The following is a 17,621-nucleotide window of genomic DNA, read 5'->3' on the forward strand; positions in this document are numbered from 1 at the left end:
TAGCTTCAGCTTGTGTCAGTCTTTGCGGTGATGTCATTGCCATGAGAGAGCCGGGCCATTCGTTACTCTGCCGTGCTGCCTCAGACGCGGCAGACTGAGTGCAGCAGGAGCAGGTTCCAGGTGCCCGCGCCTCCGGCCGACCCTCAGCACAACAGCAGCCGGCCTGGCCCCAGCAATATCCCCTTGGAGGTTCTTTCCGTAACTCCCAACTCTGAGGTTGCCGAACTCTTTATTGCAAATTCAGAAGGGGGAATGCCAGCCCCTAGCATGGACTGTGATGTTTCCACTCTGGTTGCCTGTGTGGTGGATGTCGAGGTTTTCACCAATCAGGAGGTTAAGGTATGCACCTGCGATCGTATTTTTCATCATTGCTGTTACTGAAGCTTCTTGGTAAAGCCTTTTTAGCTTAAGGAAATAAGACTTTGTTTAATAGTTTTCGGTTCATGGTCCCTGCTAGAAATGCATGTGGTGAGTGCATGGCTGCATTAATTAGAATAAGTTAGAATAGGGATGGGGCATGCTATTTTTAAATGCATAGTCTGTTTTGTTTTGTTTTGTTTTTTGTCTTTTCTATTAGGTGATCCCCGGTCATCCCTTTCACAGTAGACATGTTTTTGTATTCCTGTATCGTATATGTGTCAATCAGGAGAATTTGCCAGTACTTAACGTTGAAAGGGGTTTTGAATCAATGATTAAACTAAGAAAGCACACATAATAAACATCACATCCGGGATACCCTAAGAATGGGGCAGTAACCGCCTCATGGAATGTCACTTAAATATGCAGCAATGTGGCCTTCAAATTGAACAAAAGCTGTTCTACAGATGGCAGTTTGAATCTCCAGCTCTCTGGAAATTGAAGTTGGAGAGCCTCTGCCTGAATTTTCTTTGTCAGGGAAAGGAAGCAAGTCATTTTGCTTGAGTATTTATCCATAAGGAAAGTTCAAGCATAAATAAATTTTGTTTCTTAAGACTTAGTATTCCATGCTGGTCCTCACTGTCTGCAGCAATTATTTAATTGTCATGGGTAATTGTCCTTTGATGAGAATCATTCTCTTATCTTTCTCCATTTGGTTTTATATTATGAAAAGATTCCATACTAGTAAAATGTGAATTTTAGTTTCTTCTTTCATATTGAATATGAGAACTAGCAGAAGCTTCTTATTTAAACAGTTCACACACACAAAGGCAGTTGTTCCTTGTGTGATAGGGAGAAGAAAAAGAAAAAAGGAATTGCATTGCATAATCATTTTCATCCATGCCTTGAATCTTTAAAGAAAGGCCCTGAATTCTTTAATGAGGGGTGTGCTGGTGACACCCCAGTGCCTCACAGGCAAGGATTTATGTGTTACCAGCAGGAGGCTCTGTCATTCAACATTGCAGTTTCTGACACTCTTGAAATGGATTCAAGAGTCTGGTTTTTCGGTCCTGCATATTTTAAATGTGTGGCACTGTGGTTATCCATTCTTATGCTAGTGCATTGGAAGTCTCTACCACCTGTCACATTAAGGTTTAGCAAATACGAATATAATAGTTCGGCACTGACTAGAGTTGCAACCAGAACTTGGAACGTGTATGCAGAGCCTTGTGGTCCTGCCAGTTGTACCTGCCATGAGCTCCCCGTAAGTTCCGTTAAGACGAACCTGTCATAAGCTCTCCACAGTCTGTAAAGCCACACCTGTGTAAAGATAATTGGAAGTCCAGTGTTTGTAACTGGGAGACCTCTTCCAGCAACCTCTGGAACAGAATTAAGCGTACAAGGAGTGTAACTCCACAGCTCCCTTCTGTTCGCAACAGTTCTGTTGACATGTTTGCCCTGTGAAGGTCATATGATAATCTAAACTTTTGGGTCCAAGAACTAGTAGTAAGAAAATATTCGTTAGGGACTTGTGATGTGCCAGGCATTATATCAGAAAACGCAGTGTCCTCTAGGAGTTTAAAATGCTTGTATGACGTATGTATCTGTTACGTAGACATAAAAATACTACATGGCTGATGTTTCTTAAAGACAGTAAGTGTTTTGTGGGTTTAAGGGGAAACAAAGTTCTTACAGCTGGTTGTACTGAAGTGGTTGAGACAGCTACATGGAGAAAGTGAGACTTGAGCTTGAAGATGTGTACATTTTGAACCCTAAGAGGGAAGGCATGGGGTGGGGTGATACAAACAAAGGCAGGGAAATGGGAAGACATGCCAATTTGCAGTCAAGTGAGTCAGTCCATTTGACTGCAGTAGGCTCTCTATGAGAGATTAGAGAGAAAGGGGGAGGGAGGTAGATCAGGGCCAGATTATGAAGCAGCTGATGCTGTCAGAAATTTATGGGATTTTTCTGGGAAGATGTGTTATATGTCCTTATTGCTTAAATTGCAATAATGAATTTGAGTCTTTTGGGCAACTTACCTAACCTTTCTGTGCCTCAGTTTTCTCATGTGCATTATGGGGCTAATAAGGGTTCCTACCTCATTGGTTTGGTCGGAGGATTAAAGAAAATTATACATGTAAAATAATTAGCACAGGCCCTGGCACATATTCAGTACTCAATAAGTGTTAGCTGTCACCATTACTGTCATCTTTATTGTCATCTTTTTAGACATTTTCTGAAAACCATGGGTTACTTTTCCAGTTTATTGGAATGTCCTAACTCCAACTCAGTTTTCAGTGATAATCCAGGCACAGAAAATGTTTTCCGTCCCACCCACCCCTACCCCGACCCCAACATACACGTACCCCCACAACCTAGCAACCTAGGAAGCATGGTCTTTTACCTCAGACAATTAATGTAAAGCAAGGACATAACTTTCAGGCAGAGATCTAGTTTGTGCATGTTAAAAAGAACCAATTAAGGCAGCCCAAAGAGATGTTTTGAAAAAATTTATATGCTTCTTGTTCAAAAGTGAGCATTGCTCATTGACATGAGAGGTTCAAATGTAAAGTTCTAGGTAGCAAACAAAATTTCCCCAAAGGTAACTTTATTCTTTTTTAATTGCCAAAATAACAGATGCATTTTCCTTTCTTGGAAAATGTTAATATTTACTGTCGGAGAAAAGGGATGCACCTGGCGAGGGTCTGCCTCACCTGCTGCATCCAGCTTGCACAAACCCTCCCTTTCTACAAGCAGACCCAGTGGAAAATCAGCCACACCAGGGAGATGCAACAAGCAGGAACCCTCCGCAAGAGCTGTGGCTTAGCTGAAGAGGGTGGGGATGTATGAAATCCAGTGTCTTGTGGGGATTTAGCCTCATCCCTAGTGGTTCAATAGCAGAGATCAGTTGGTTGCATTGGAGCCCTTTGGCCGCCAATTTCCTAAATTTTGCCAAAGCTGCTAGAGCAATAGTACGAAAAAGAGGAGGATTTCAGGCAAAAGAATTCCACCATATTTGTCTTCTCAGGAAATTTCACTGGTAGTGTTGTAAATTTAGCTGTCTACTTATGGCATAACAGTGCTCAGAGAGATGAAATTGGCAGCCTTCGATAGAAGGAAAATGATAGGATGAACTGTGAAGTTCGTGTGTGTGTGAGTGTGCAGGTTTGACTTTCTCCAGTATTCTTCTCATGTTTCTGAAAATAGTTTTCCCTCTCCACAGGGAGCCAAACCCTTGGGAAAAATGAAAGGGATCCAAGATTGGAGATGAAATGTATATTTCTCTTGAGTCCAGTGGTTCTTAAACCTGTTTGTACTTTGATATTCCCTGGAGAGCTTTAAAAATATTGCCAACACCCAAGTCCCACACCCAGAACTTCTCACTTATTTGGTCTGAATGGAGGCCAGGCATAAGTATTTTGTAAAAGCTCCCCCAGGTGATTCTCACATACAGACAGTGTGTCCTGACTCTTCTAGGCAACTGTGGGACAGGTGAAGTCAGCTGAGAATCACCTAGAGCTGCTAATCTCTGCTTAAACAGTTTGCTCCCTATCCCCAAATGAAGACTTGATGTACACACTGAAGTAGTATCTCTCAGCTGTCAGAAATTTTGAGGCTCACTCAACCCTTTTTGACCACTCGACTACAGCTGCAGTACCTCCACCTGATTCAGAGGTGACAGTAAACAATCCTGCCCACTGCTGGCAGTCGTGGATCACCTTCTCAGAGCTGCAGAAGCTGCCCAGAGAAGAGTTGCCTGACTCCTTCCAGGGGCTGCCCTCTCTCTGCAGTGGTGGTTCCCATACAGAAGGAGCGATACATCCTCTGAGGTCTGGAAGCCTCCTGATTCACGTCCCAGGGAGCCATCATTCTCTCCACCAGCATCCATAGGACATAAGATTTCACACAACTCCCTTCTGCTTGGTAGAACAGGGAGGAAACATGCAGGTTTTCTAAAAGTACAGATGTCTCAAAGACCCTTCAGGCTTCAGAGATTTCTGCATTCATTCAAAATCATGTATGTGAAGCAACCACCTCTCACCAGGCATTGCTCCGTGCACTAGGAGATGGACAAGGCAGAAAATTCCCTGCCCTCATGGAGGGTACATTCCAACATGGGAGGCCAACAGTCAACCAGGACATGAACGTATGCTATAATTTCAGGCACTGATAAGGGCTAAAATGAGCAGAGTGAGGGCATGGAGGCGAAGCATCTGTGGGGAGGTGACGGTTTATTAAATGTCATTTTTCCAATGTCTATTAGAGATTGCAATGAAGGGAGTGAGAGAGCCATGTGCAGGTCTGAGGGAAAAGCATTCCAGCTACACAGAACAGCAGATGCAAAGAGAGGCTGTTCTAGTTTGCTAATGCTGACAGAATGCGAAACACCAGAGATGGATTGGCTTTTATAAAAGGGGGGTTATTTGGCTACACAGTTACAGTCTTAAGGCCATAAAGTGTCCAAGGTAAAGCATCAACAATTGGGTACCTTCACTGGAAGATGGCCAATGGTGTCCAGAAAACTTCTGTTAGCTGGGAAGGCACATGGCTGGTGTCTGCTCCAAAGTTCTGGTTTCAAAATGGCTTTCTCCCAGGACATTTTTCTCTAGGCTGTGGTTCCTCAAAAATGTCACTCTTAGTTGCACTTGGGGTATTTGTCCTCTCTTAGCTTCTCCAGAGCAAGAGTCTGCTTTGAACGGCTGTCTTCAAGCTGTCTCTCATCTGCAGCTCCTCTGCTTTTTTCAAAGTGTCCCTCTTGGCTGTAGCTCCTCTTCAAAACATCACTCACAGCTGCACTGAGTTCCCTCTGCCCATCAGCTCATTTATATGGCTCCAATGATCAAGGCTCACCCTGAATGGGTGGGGCCATGCCTCCATGGAAATTATCTCATCAGAGTTATCACCTACAGTTGGGTGGGGTGCATTTCCATGGAATCACTCAAAGAATTACAATCTAATCAACACTGATAACGTCTACCCCCACAAGATTACATCAAAGATAATGGCGTTTGGGGGACACAGTATATTCAAACTGGCACAGAGGCCGTCTGATCTGATCTGTTCCTATTGAGCCCCACATTTAACCTGTTTCCAACTCCATTCATTCAGTGACCTACTAAGGCTGTCACTGTCTCATTCCATAATTCACATTGGTGTTATATAAGGGTGCTCTTCTTCAGAAAATTGTACTTAACCGAATTCCTTCATACTCCATTTTAAGCCCATCAGCTCTCTCGGGGGAGGCTAGCATATGAGCAGCAGTTTTTTGTCAACATTATAACTCTTCATATGCTTGGAATCTCAAGATTGTGTTAGGCCTTACCTTTCCCTTTCTGAAAGGCCTTGGCCTTTTTAAGGTCACTCAGAAGTCCTACTTTGTCTCCTCTGGTTTTAAGAATCTCTCCCTCGCCACCAAAAAAGTGACCTTGGGCAAGTCTCTTACTCTTGTGCACCGATGATAAGTCATGCTGAGAAAGATGCTATATGGCTTTGTGTCTTTTGTTTTCCTTTTACCACAGCAGTACAACATAACTGAGTCACAGTCTGTTTTTGTCTCGCTATTATGTGTGTTAAGACCAGCACATGGAGTCCACTTACTGTAGCAAACTCTCTTCTGTTTATCATTTGAACCACAAGAAATTTGAAATTACTTGTTTTATTTGGTGGGTGTGGTGGGAGGAGAAGGTTAGGGCAGGGTCGGATGTGACACTGTCTGCACTCTGCTTTGGAGACCACAGGCACAAAGGGATACATAGATATCGGGGATTTATTTGGAAGAGAAATGTGGGTGTGTGTCAGGGGTATTACACTTTTTGCAAATGCAGTGCTGAGGTGAGAATCTAGCCACAGCCATGACCCCAACATCTACCCAACTCTAAAGCTCTTTCAGAAACTTCCAAAATCAAAAAGCATCATGTTTTATTCAGCAGCTTAGAAGAGTTAAGTTGTGCACCTGCATGTATTTTAATTCTCAGAAACTGAAACTTTCTAAAGGAATTCATGGTAATGTTGGTAAACAAAATGTTGTCAGAAACTCCCCAGTCCCCATTCAGTGACTGTAATGTTAAATAATATTGTTACCCATCTCAGACAACCTTTTGTTTAGAAAAAACAAAGGGGAGTGGGGGTGGGGATGGGAAGGGAAAGAACCAATTCTAAGCCTCTGGCAAAACAAAATCTTGCTCTTTCTCTGTTAATAAAATGGACTAGAACTGAGGCCATTCTGCAAATAAATGAGTTAGTGCAAAACTGAAAGTTAGATGTTAATTAACTTAATATTCCTAAATGTGCATTCTAGGGAATTTTCTTGCCTCTGAGGAAGGCAGCAAATATCTTTCACAGAGTGAGAAGAAATTATTTTATGCAAGAGAGAGATGTTTCCTGAGAAGGTTAACAGGCAAATTTCTCAGCTGCCTGTCATGTTAAGATAGTATTGAACTAGTGACTTGTTAAGCATGAAAGTCAATTAAAACCTTATCTATTTAAAAGATATTTTAAAGATTGGATAGCAATTGAGACACCAACAGTTGCTACCTACAACCTGAGTGTCAGGTTCATTTTTTAAAAACAGCATCTTCATTAAAATTGTGAAACTCAGAGAGTACCCATTTGTCTCCTTATGATTCTATTTGAGTACATAAACCAATAATTTATAATGGTCTGTTTTAGCACTTTCTGACAAAGCTGAAAATTGACATATAAAAAAGAAAATGATACCTGAAACATTTATTATTACTTTACATGTTTAGGTGCTAAGTTTAATAAGCATCACAACTTCGTGGTGAATGGGGAATAGCACAGCTTTCCAAGGAGGTCACAAACTCTCCAACCCAAGCCTGACCCAGAATTTCTTTAGATAAAGGAACCATATCCCTTACCAGCTCTGAATCTAAGCTGACTGCAAAATGCAACTTAAAAATACAGTGGAGATAATTTAATGAGGATTTCAAACAAAGTTACTTTCTTTTTGTAGAGTGGAGAATTTATCTTAAAAGTATTTGAGGATAAAATGCCCACCAAGTTAGACTGACCCTAAAGATTATTCAAAATACGTGCTTTCATTTTCCGTTTTGAGTAAGTATATATGGAGAAAACACACACACATGAACACATGCCCACACTATAGGTAGGTTTTTATATGTATGTATATATACTATATATGTGTGTGTATTTATATATTTTTCCCAGATACTCACCTAAAGGGGGAATATAAAATGTATGTGTGTATGTGTGTTTGGTGTGTGTGTGTGTATCTTCAAACACACACTAAATATGCATGCGTGTATGCTTTACATATTTGCATGTGTATAGATAGATGATAGATGACTCTGGAAGGATTTTCTGGAAGCATTAACAATCTTACAATGACTTACTCATCTAGCTGTTAAACACAGCATGCTCTTAACCATCTCTGGGCAGATGAGAGAACGAAGAAGGTTCCTGAAGAAGGCTGTTGGCCGAAAAGTTGAACAGAAGCTAAATAATTGCCAAACAATTCCTCTGGGAAAAAATCAAGAAATTCATTGCCTTTACTTTGTTATTGTTACATATTGAAGGGATATTTCCATCCTAAGAGTCTAGTAGTAAAATTTCTCTTTCCAGAATCTAATATACCAGCTCTGAACATTTTTCAAAAATTTACAAAAAGATTTTGACCCTTCGGCTTCCAGAAAGATGACTTTAGCCAACCTATCCTTCTCTGTTAGATTGGGTGTGGACCAATTTTCATCCCTTGAAACATCATCTTCCTTAATATGCTCTTTGTCCCTAAAATGGCATAGTTTGCTGCTTAGCTAGAAGATATTTTTCCATCTCTGATGTTCCATAGGAATATGTAAATAATTTTCATGTTGTGCCCTAAATATTTGACTTGGGGGACCATTTACTGAGTGGAGCATTAGACCACCCCCCATGGTCACTAATGCAAGCCCTTAGAAATGTTTATTTCCATGAATCAATATTAGATGATATCAAGAAGGGTGATTTAAGAAGGTATAAAAACAAAGTCTTCCCATTCGCTAAACACTTATAAGTGTTCCCATAATAGCCTAAGTCATCTTTTTATCTGCCTCAATACAGATGGATTCCTGATTTTCAGAGAAGTTAAATTTTTGTGCAAGATCACACAGCTATTAATTGGCAAAACTGGGACTCAAACTGGTCTGTTTTACTCTTTCCACTACTGAAATATCCCTGAGGATTAATTAATAAGCCATTAATCACTTGCTGAGGATAAAAAAAAAATGTAGGCTCTTAGAGGATAAGACAGGAACTCATAGATAATATTTCTTCTGTTATTCAAAACACTGTTTTTGTCTTATATTTCTTGTCAGAAGTGGTGGTACTACTTTTACATAAATCCGTAGTTGAGATCATTTTTACTTTTCTCGATTAGGTTAGTATTGTGGCAATTCTGTGCATAGGATCTGTATTGGATTTAGTTTTAAAATTTGTTTTAATTCACACAAAACCTAATTATGCCATGTAACTGGGAAAATAATAGTCTGTTGGAAAACTCAGGGGCTTGCCAATAGCGAGATCACACCTCCACCTCCTTCCTAATGTCACTGAGCATTTTCTGTGGACTGTCAGGGGTGCTCTATGAAGAATTATGAAGCTGGGGTTTTCTCCTTACGAGTTGTATGATCTTGTTTACCTTGGAGGTCTCCTGGGAGAAAGCGGAGTCTTATATAATTTGGAAATTTGGAAAGAAGGCCTCTGTCTCCTAGTCCATTGCTCTGTTCATGACACAACACAAGCTCTCTCAGTATATTTTTATAGCCTGCGTTAATAGTACTTCTAGAAGAATCAATTTCATCTTCCATGACTTCACTGTGTATTTACGTATTGGCTAACAAAATCATTTCAGGCCACCTTTCCTGGAACACGATGCATAAGCAATGAGCAAACTCAATAATAGCAACAATGTATTGAGCACTTACTATTCATTGGGCACCACACAAAGCACTTTTATCTCTTCACTCATTCATCCGAACATCCATCCTTCAGCTATGAATTGAGTGCCTTCCTAAGCAAAGCCCAGATTAGGCTCTAGTGAAATAGATATGAATAGTTTCACCAAATGCAAAAGCCTGTGCTCTGTCCTTACTCAGAGCTGGAAAAATATAGTGTGTTTTCCTCCCAAAAAGAAGGGCGCTGTTTTGACCTCTAAAGAGGCCTCCTTTGCTAACAGGGCATGTGAGAAGGAAGCAAGCTCAGTTTCCAGAGTCAGACATCCTGGTTAGAACTCTACTTGGCTGCTTGACCACTTATTGTATGACCTTGAACAAGAGCCTTTACCTTTCTGGGCCCAAATTTCCTCAACTGTAAATTGAAGGGGATAATAGTGCCTACCTCAAAGGTTTGTAGGGATGGTTGAAAGCATTAAAGATTAGAGACTATAACAAAATTAACACAGCAACTGGCATGCAGAAAGTGCCCGAGTAATGTTAGCTTTATCATCATTTGTTATTAGTGGCTTCTTTATACAGAGTTTTGAGGTTTTCCTGCCAGGGCGCTTTACCTTACCTGGCCTTAATTATATCGGACTCTTCCCCACAGTTTTCAGCTGATCTTTGCACAGGGGCAGCAGTGTCCTAACCTTGACAACACTTTGAGGTCACAAAATCATAGAGGCGGAAGCGATGAACTCAAAAAGGGAGTGAGGAATTACAGCAGGGAGGCCACGGTTCACCTCGGCTGTGTCTCTTTCCGGTTTGTGATTTTCTTGTCTCTTCCCAGCCCCCCTGGGTAGCAGGAGGCAGCAAAAAAAAAAAAAAAAAAAAAGAGGGTTCTGTAGCTAGAAGTAAGTACCTGAAACTACCAAACTCCAACCCAGCAGTCTGGACTCCTGAAGACAATTATATAATAGTGTAGATTACAAGGGGTGACAGTGTGATTGTGAAGACCTTGTGGATCACACCCCCTTTATCTAGTGTATGGATGAGTGGAGGAATGGGGATAAAAACTAAAGGACAAATGGGGTGGGATGGGGGATGATTTGGGTGTTCTTTTTTCACTTTTATTTTTTATTCTTGTTCTGATTCTTTCTGATGTAAGGAAAATGTTCAGAAATAGATTGTGGTGATGAACGCATAACTATGTTATCATACTGTGGACAGTGGCTTGTATACCATGGATGATTGTATGGTGTGTGAATGTATTTCAATAAAACTGAATTTAATAAATAAAAAAAAAAGAGGGTTCTGGATAAACAGGAAGAATCCCCTCTCCGCAGCCACTGAGTAGGGTGAGAGATGAAGCCCCAAGGAAGTTGCTCATATTGACCGAGTTAATGGAAGGACGGAGAAGCACCTGGGCAGGTTTAGAGCCTCCCCCTCCCCCATCACCAGAATTCAGGGGTTCAGGTTCCACCTCACTCAGAATGAAGTCCTCAAAGTCCAGCAGACTTTCGATCAGACCTTGCTACAACTGCTTGGCAGACCTCCTCTCCTGTGTGTCTTCCCTGCTCTCACCCAGCTCTAAACACCCTGCTCCCTGCACATGCCCGGTGTCCTCCTGCCTGGCATCTGCCGTGCCCTCTGCCTGGAATGCTCCTCCTCTCAGCATCTACCTGGCTTGCTCCTCACTTGTGCTAGAGCCCTTTCTTGCCAACCGTATCTGAAACAGCACATCCTGCGGGTCACTCTCCGTCCCTCCCCCATCTTGGTTTCCATCACTGCACTAATCCTAAATTGACAAACTATGTGCTTTTTCGTTTGTCCGTGGTCCCTCTCCATCCACTAGAATGTAAGCTTCACGAGGACAGGGGCTTTTCTCTGTCCACTGCTGTATCACTGGCATGTAGTAAAAACAAGAAAATATGTATATATGTATGGAACAAACAAATGAGAGACTCCAATTCTCCATGCCCAGAACTTACTGTTAAAACACTTGATTGAAAGGAGATGGTCTAGAGTTCCAGATCCGAGGTCAGTTTTAATAGGCATTCAGAGATGGGTATACATGGCAGTGTATAGAGATTCTAGGGGAAGATGCCAATTAAAGAAAAAAAGAGGTGGAGCTTAGAACCCAAGTCTTCAAAATATGTTTAAACATACATGAGCAGGAATTTTAAATGGAGTTATAGACCAGTTTCACCACAGTAATGCTAAACTATAATTGCATTGCTTTCAATATTGACCTTCACTTCCTATTTCTACTTTAAAATTGTGGAGATAGGTGGAAATTAGATTAATTACCCAAGCTGAGCTCAATTTCTCTTTTGCTTAAAGGGCACCTTGCACTAAAAATTCATTGTTCTGCCATGTACACCTATCCTTGACTGCTTTTTAACTTGAATCATAAAAGTGGTAACCAATTCTGTTATATTAAAATAATACCAAACTATTCATTGCCTAAGTAAATAAGCAGTAGGTTTGAATTATTAATGAAAGGGATAGTGGATGGTCTCTTTTATATTCATTGTAGTGCTCAGTAAAATAATCTTCCAAATTTAAATAACTCAGCATATTGTTAACAATTAACATTTATTTAACCTCTGAAGTCTTGACCCCTATTCAGTGATTGTTTCTTCATGCCACCTCTATGAGCTAGTTCATTGTTCTCTCAATGACAAATTCAGGTTAGAAGAGTTTCCCAAATTATGTATCCAATCAATAGAGGAGAGATTAAAGTTTGCTCATTTGTACTCTACATTCTTATTGCATAATTCTTGAAAGTGGAACCACAAAGCAATTTGATATATGGTACAGTAGAAAACAACTTGGTCTTTGGTGGCAGAAAGACTTTGGTGTACACCACCTCTTATTTATGACTTTCCCCTTCTATAAAAATAAGATATAAATTTAAGTTATAGGGCTACTGGGATGTCTGTGGTGAATAAATGGAAGCTGTGATCACTGATGCCTTTGTATGGCCTTAGTGTGGCGTCATCCATTCATTCCACGTTTAACAAACACAAGGGAGCACTTGGTATGTAGGAGGCACTGCTTTAGCACATGGAAATTCAGTCCCGAGGGGCACGTCTCCTGCCCTCTAAGAGTTCATAGACTAGCACAGGAGTGAAACTACCTAATGGATACTTAGTGTTTAGACAGTGTCATGGTTTGAGTAAGTCCAGCATACTATAGAAGCTCACAGGAGAGCAGTCTGGGTGATGAGGGAAGGCTCCCCAAAGAAAAAATGCTTGAGTTGCAGCTTTATAGGTAAGTACGTGTTCACCAGGTGAGGAGGAGATGGGGGTAGGGGAGGTGTTCTAGTTTGCTAATGCTGCTGGGATGCAAAACACCAGAAATGGATCGGCTTTTATAAAGGGGGTTTATTTGGTTACACAGTTACAGTCTTAAGGCCATAAAGTGTCCAAGGTAACACATCAGCAATCAGGTACCTTCACTGGAGGATGGCCAATGATGTCCGGAAAACCTCTGTTAGCTGGGAAGGCACGTGGCTGGTGTCCACTCCAAAGTTCTGGTTTCAAAATGGCTTTCTCCCAGGACATTCCTCTCTAGGCTGTAGTTCCTCAAAAATGTCACTCTTAGTTGCACTTGGGGTATTTGTCCTCTCTTAGCTTCTCCAGAGCAAGAGTCTGCTTCCAATGGCCGTCTTCAAAGTGTCTCTCATCTGCAGCTCCTGTGCTTTCTTCAAAGTGTCCCTCTTGGCTGTAGCTCCTCTTCAAAACATCACTCACAGCTGCACTGAGTTGCCTCTGCCCATCAGCTCATTTATATAGTTTCACTGATCAAGGCCCACCCTAAATGGGTGGGGCCATGCCTTCATGGAAATTATCTCATCAGAGTTACCACCTGCAGTTGGGTGGGGTGCATCTTCAAAGAAACACTCAAAGAAATCTAATCAAAACTGATAACATCTGCCCACAGAAGATTATATCAAAGATAATGGCGTTTGGGGGACACAATATATTCCAACTGGCACAGGAGGGTACCCTACATCGGAGCAGAAATGGGAGAGAGAAAAGTGAACTCTAAGAAGCCAAGGCCACATCATGTAGGAGTCTGGACCTTATACTCAAGTCCAATCCTGCTGGGCCATGGGAAGCATTTTAAGCAGGGCAGTGACCCATCAGACGACTGCTATGACTGAAAGTTCTCTCTGGTTGTAGTGTAAAATGTGGCTGTGCTAAAGGTAACACTGCAAAGATGGGGGCAGGAAGGAGGTGGCTGCAGAAATCCCAGCCAGAAACGATGGGGGTCTGTGAGACTCAGTGGCAGAGTCTAACCATCTTTGAGTTGTTTATTTTTCTCTAGTTGTTCCTCTGACTTTTCTTTTTAAAGAGAGAAGTCAACGTAGAAAAGCAACCATCTTGAGGTTGTCATTAGCTTGCCATTCCATTAGGTTTTGTGGGAGGGGGCATAGTCTTAGAGCCACCCCTAGGATGTTCAGGAATCGCATTTACTTCAGCAGGCATGTATTGATTGTTTTCTAGAGCCAGGAGTCTAAAATCAGGCCTCTGCTCTAGGGAATTACTTAGACTGTTGGAGAGGGAGATAGGCTTACAATCACAGACAAATGTCCTGTTTCCAAAGATTCTGCTCTGAACTCTCCTCAAATTTCTAACAACTTGGAAATAGAAATTCAATGGTGTCAAATGCTGGGCCTAGAATATCCTGGGTATTGCAAATACACAAGCAAAAAATGAAAATGAACAAAACTTAATATTATTGCTGAAATATTTTCATAAGTGCTAAAATTCCCTGAATTTACCATACACAAAGCAAGGAGAAAGAAAAAGTTGATACCATGTCCTTGTAGTTGACTGTCACCATCATGCCAATAGTTTTGCCCCAATATAGTGGTCTATATTTAGTGGATGCTGAATCAGCATTGGATGAGGGAATGAACTGACGGTGCTTGAGTTTGTTGCTGGTCTTGTTTTAGGCAGTGGGATGGAGGAGGAGGAGGAGGAAGGCATAAGTCCCTCTGCCTAGAGCAGGCTCCAGATTCACTTCTTCTCAAACTCAACTGGACAGAACATGGGCATCTGCACCCGTGTGGCTACAAGAGAGCTTGAGAAATATGACCTATTTCCTGGGCAGCCTTGTGCCCAGCTAAAAATCAGGATTGTATTATAAATAGAAGAAGAAAGTGGACATTGAAAGCTATTGACAATTTGCAGTACAAGTGACAAAGGCATCTTTAAATGAATGACTTGAGAATTCAAAACCCGGAATTTACGTATGCCCAGTAATGGCCCAGAAGGAATTAATGAGTACTCAAAACATACAGTCTTAGAAGTTTGTCACAATTTCATTAGAAGGGTAAATTTTGATCTGGAGTTTGAAAGGCATGAAGTACTGGGCACTCTCCAATCTAGCTACCCCTTCTAGGTCAGCTGGTTGAGTAGAAGCCCAGCAGACTGCTTCTCCAGTCCACTCCATGCCTTGACTCTCGCCATATGTCCACGCTCACTGAGCACCCTGCACACCCACACACTTACCCCGCTTTGTGTACTGTTGCCATCCACTGGGGTAGTTCTGTCCATTTGAGAGATTTCTATTAACAGATAACAAGGCCATTTCTAGTATGATCTAGAGTATCATTTGGATCCCTCAGCACCATTAGATGTGGCTTGAGTTATAATGTAAAATAAGCCAGCAAGAGTTTGCCCATGTGGGACCTAAGATGTCTTCAGCCTTCCTCCATCCTCTGTAGATGCAGAGGAGCTTATGATTCAGCCCTGGGCTTTGGGAAGAGGGAAAGAGTGCTACACCAGAAGGCAGGAACTGTAGGTGCAGGCCTTCAAGCTGCTGAGATTTATAGTAGGCAATTTACTCTCTCTGGTTGTCCAGTGGAATGAAAGCTCTCTAGAGAGGCAGTGGGCAGCACGGAGAAGAAGTGGGTTTTGGAGCCAGACCAGTCTGGGCTGGAATTTTGCCCTAACATTTACTAGCTATGCAGTCCTGGGAAGGTTTCTTTATCTCTGAGTCAAAGTTCTCTCATCTGTAAAGTGGATATAGTAATGCCATCTTCAGGTTGTTGTAAGGATGGAATATGAATATTCTTAAAGCATGTAGGCACTCAACAAATGGCTATTTTTCTTGCCCCTTTCATCTCTAAACTTTGGTGATGAACATACCAGAAACTCAACTGAATCTGCTAATGAGATTCAGCTCTGTTGATGGTACAGCACTTCTGCTATATTAAGGATCACATGTTCGCTATATCCACAAAATTGTACGTCCTTTTCAAAAATCTACGTATTTCCTGAGAAATATTCCTGCACGGGACATCATCCATTTTAGTAAAAAAATGAAATAAAAACCCATGAAGTCTTTCTGGTCTTCAAAAAATGATAACCATTAGTCAAGTTCTCCTATGAGGTTGTCAATATTGATGAGTATTGATGATATCAGTTGCTTACTTTGGTTCAACACTGTGGCAAACACCAAAAATTGTTAAAAGCCAGTACTAGGGAAAGATAAGCAAGCAGTGATTTTGTTAGGTCAACCAAGAAGAGATTTCTTTGGAGGAAATACAAATCAATATTTATTCTTTTTTATAAATGTTGGAAAACCAAGTTTCTTCACTGAGTTTATTGGGCAGGGACAGTATATGCTTCTCATCCAATTCTTTTAATTTGTGTTATAGAACAGAAGCCCTGAGTACAAACATTTTATAAAGAATGCCTGATGATGTTCTGGCTCCAGCTTCTTTCTTGTGCATGGAAGTGAAATAAACTCAAAAGTCCTTTAAGCTCTTTAATTCTGAGTGAGCCCAATGTAATTACCCTGAATGCCTCAACTTTCCCTTGAACCTTCTGCTTGATCCGCCTACATAGTCATTCCAGGCAATTGTCACCATTACCCAGGCTTGGAATCCAGATCCATCTTTACCCATCAATCTCTTTCACTGACTTCACATTTAAGCAAAATGAAATCTTTCCTACTAAATCCAATTTCAAAAGCTGTTCATAGGAACCTAATATGAATGGAAGTCTGTGCAGCACCCTAATGGTGGGAAACTCCTTACTTAAAAATCTTAGTTTAGCAGAGCTGAATATTAGAAGTGCCATGAGAAAGATGCAAACTCAGTAACATGGGGCTTCTGAGAAGCATGGCTCCTTTCAAAGTTGGGTGAATGAGGACCAGCTTCATCTAAAAGGCAATATTTTTAGATTGGAATTTGCAGAATAACCACCTGTGAGCTAGGTCCATAGGTGTGTTTTATTTTGCCTAAAGAGTGTTGTTTATTAAATTAAATTAGTTACTAGCATTTAAAGATTAGGGAGATTTTACATTTAAAAGCCATATCCCAGATTCTGTTAAAAGATCGGTAGAGCTAGCATCACTGTCTCCCTTCCCACATGGCAACAGTTGGCTTAAGATGAGCTAGATCTGCCGTTTTCAGCAGAGCAAGCACCCTCCAATCCCCACCACTCCGTCCTGCTTACACTTGGCTACTTCCCCATTTGTATAACATAGCTGTAGAGGTTTGCATTTGTAACTCTGGTTTTAAATGAACCGTTGGGATGGGAACATTTTTGATAGAAATAACTAAGTGATATTGTTCCAAGTGTGGTACAATGTATGTCCATAAGCAAAGAAGTAAGAAGGTTTATTCAGGAAAATCAAGGACTACTATATTGATGGAAGGCAATGTATGCAGTGTGGTATTAAAATACTTAACAATCGGTAAGGTTCAGACTCTAGCTGTAGTGCTGGAAATTGAGTCCCTGCTACGCTACATGTTAACTGAGGAGATATCTGGGAAAACACGGGGTGGGGGTGGGGGTACGTAGGGGACTTGGGCGACTTGGGAGCAGCAACTTTTTAGGAACAAATATGGATATATTTAAATAGGTTAATAACCAGCATGCAGTATACCAGTGTGTACTGTTGCAGGTATGTGCAGGGAGTAATGGAATATAATGCTGTAGAAGAAAGCTAGGTCATGCTACACATGACCTTGAGGTGGATGAATTGGAGCACCAGGCAGAGAATTTGCAATTAATTTCATGAGCCATGGGGAAACAAACAACAGAGTGTTAAGAACCATAATTTAGGAAGATGACAGTGCCTCAGGAGACCAGCCTGGAGAGGAGAAGGGAGAGAATCAGGACAAAGAATAGTGGTCAGAGGCTGTTGCAGTTCTTTAAACAACCATATTTCCATTTTTACATCCCTTTTTCTTAATTCTACACTGAAATTCAAGTAGGGTGAACAGCAAAGAATGCCGGATAAGAAGTCAGAAAACTGGGCTCAAGTTACAGATCTGCCCTTGCTAGTAATATGCATGAGCAGGGCTCTTGAGCTTCCCAGGCCACCCTTTCCTCAGCTCTTGAATGT

At 41.4% G+C, this 17,621-nt stretch overlaps 1 protein-coding gene across 4 annotated transcripts in view; it reads left to right on the forward strand.

Moving 5' to 3' along the window:
- Positions 1–17,621, forward strand: part of RCAN2 (regulator of calcineurin 2) — a 277,416-nt gene that overhangs the window by 176,300 nt on the left and 83,495 nt on the right. The window contains exon 1 of one of the 4 annotated variants that reach the window (XM_037843608.1): positions 143–339. The exons of the other annotated variants lie outside the window; for them this stretch is intronic. Coding sequence (XP_037699536.1) covers positions 253–339 — 87 coding nt within the window. The 5' untranslated portion in view covers positions 143–252. Of the gene's footprint in view, positions 1–142; positions 340–17,621 lie in introns of those variants that run through there. 4 annotated transcript variants of the gene reach the window in all.

The sequence above is a fragment of the Choloepus didactylus genome, chromosome 7 (assembly GCF_015220235.1).
Source record: "Choloepus didactylus isolate mChoDid1 chromosome 7, mChoDid1.pri, whole genome shotgun sequence".
Classification (NCBI taxonomy): Eukaryota; Metazoa; Chordata; class Mammalia; order Pilosa; family Megalonychidae; genus Choloepus; species Choloepus didactylus.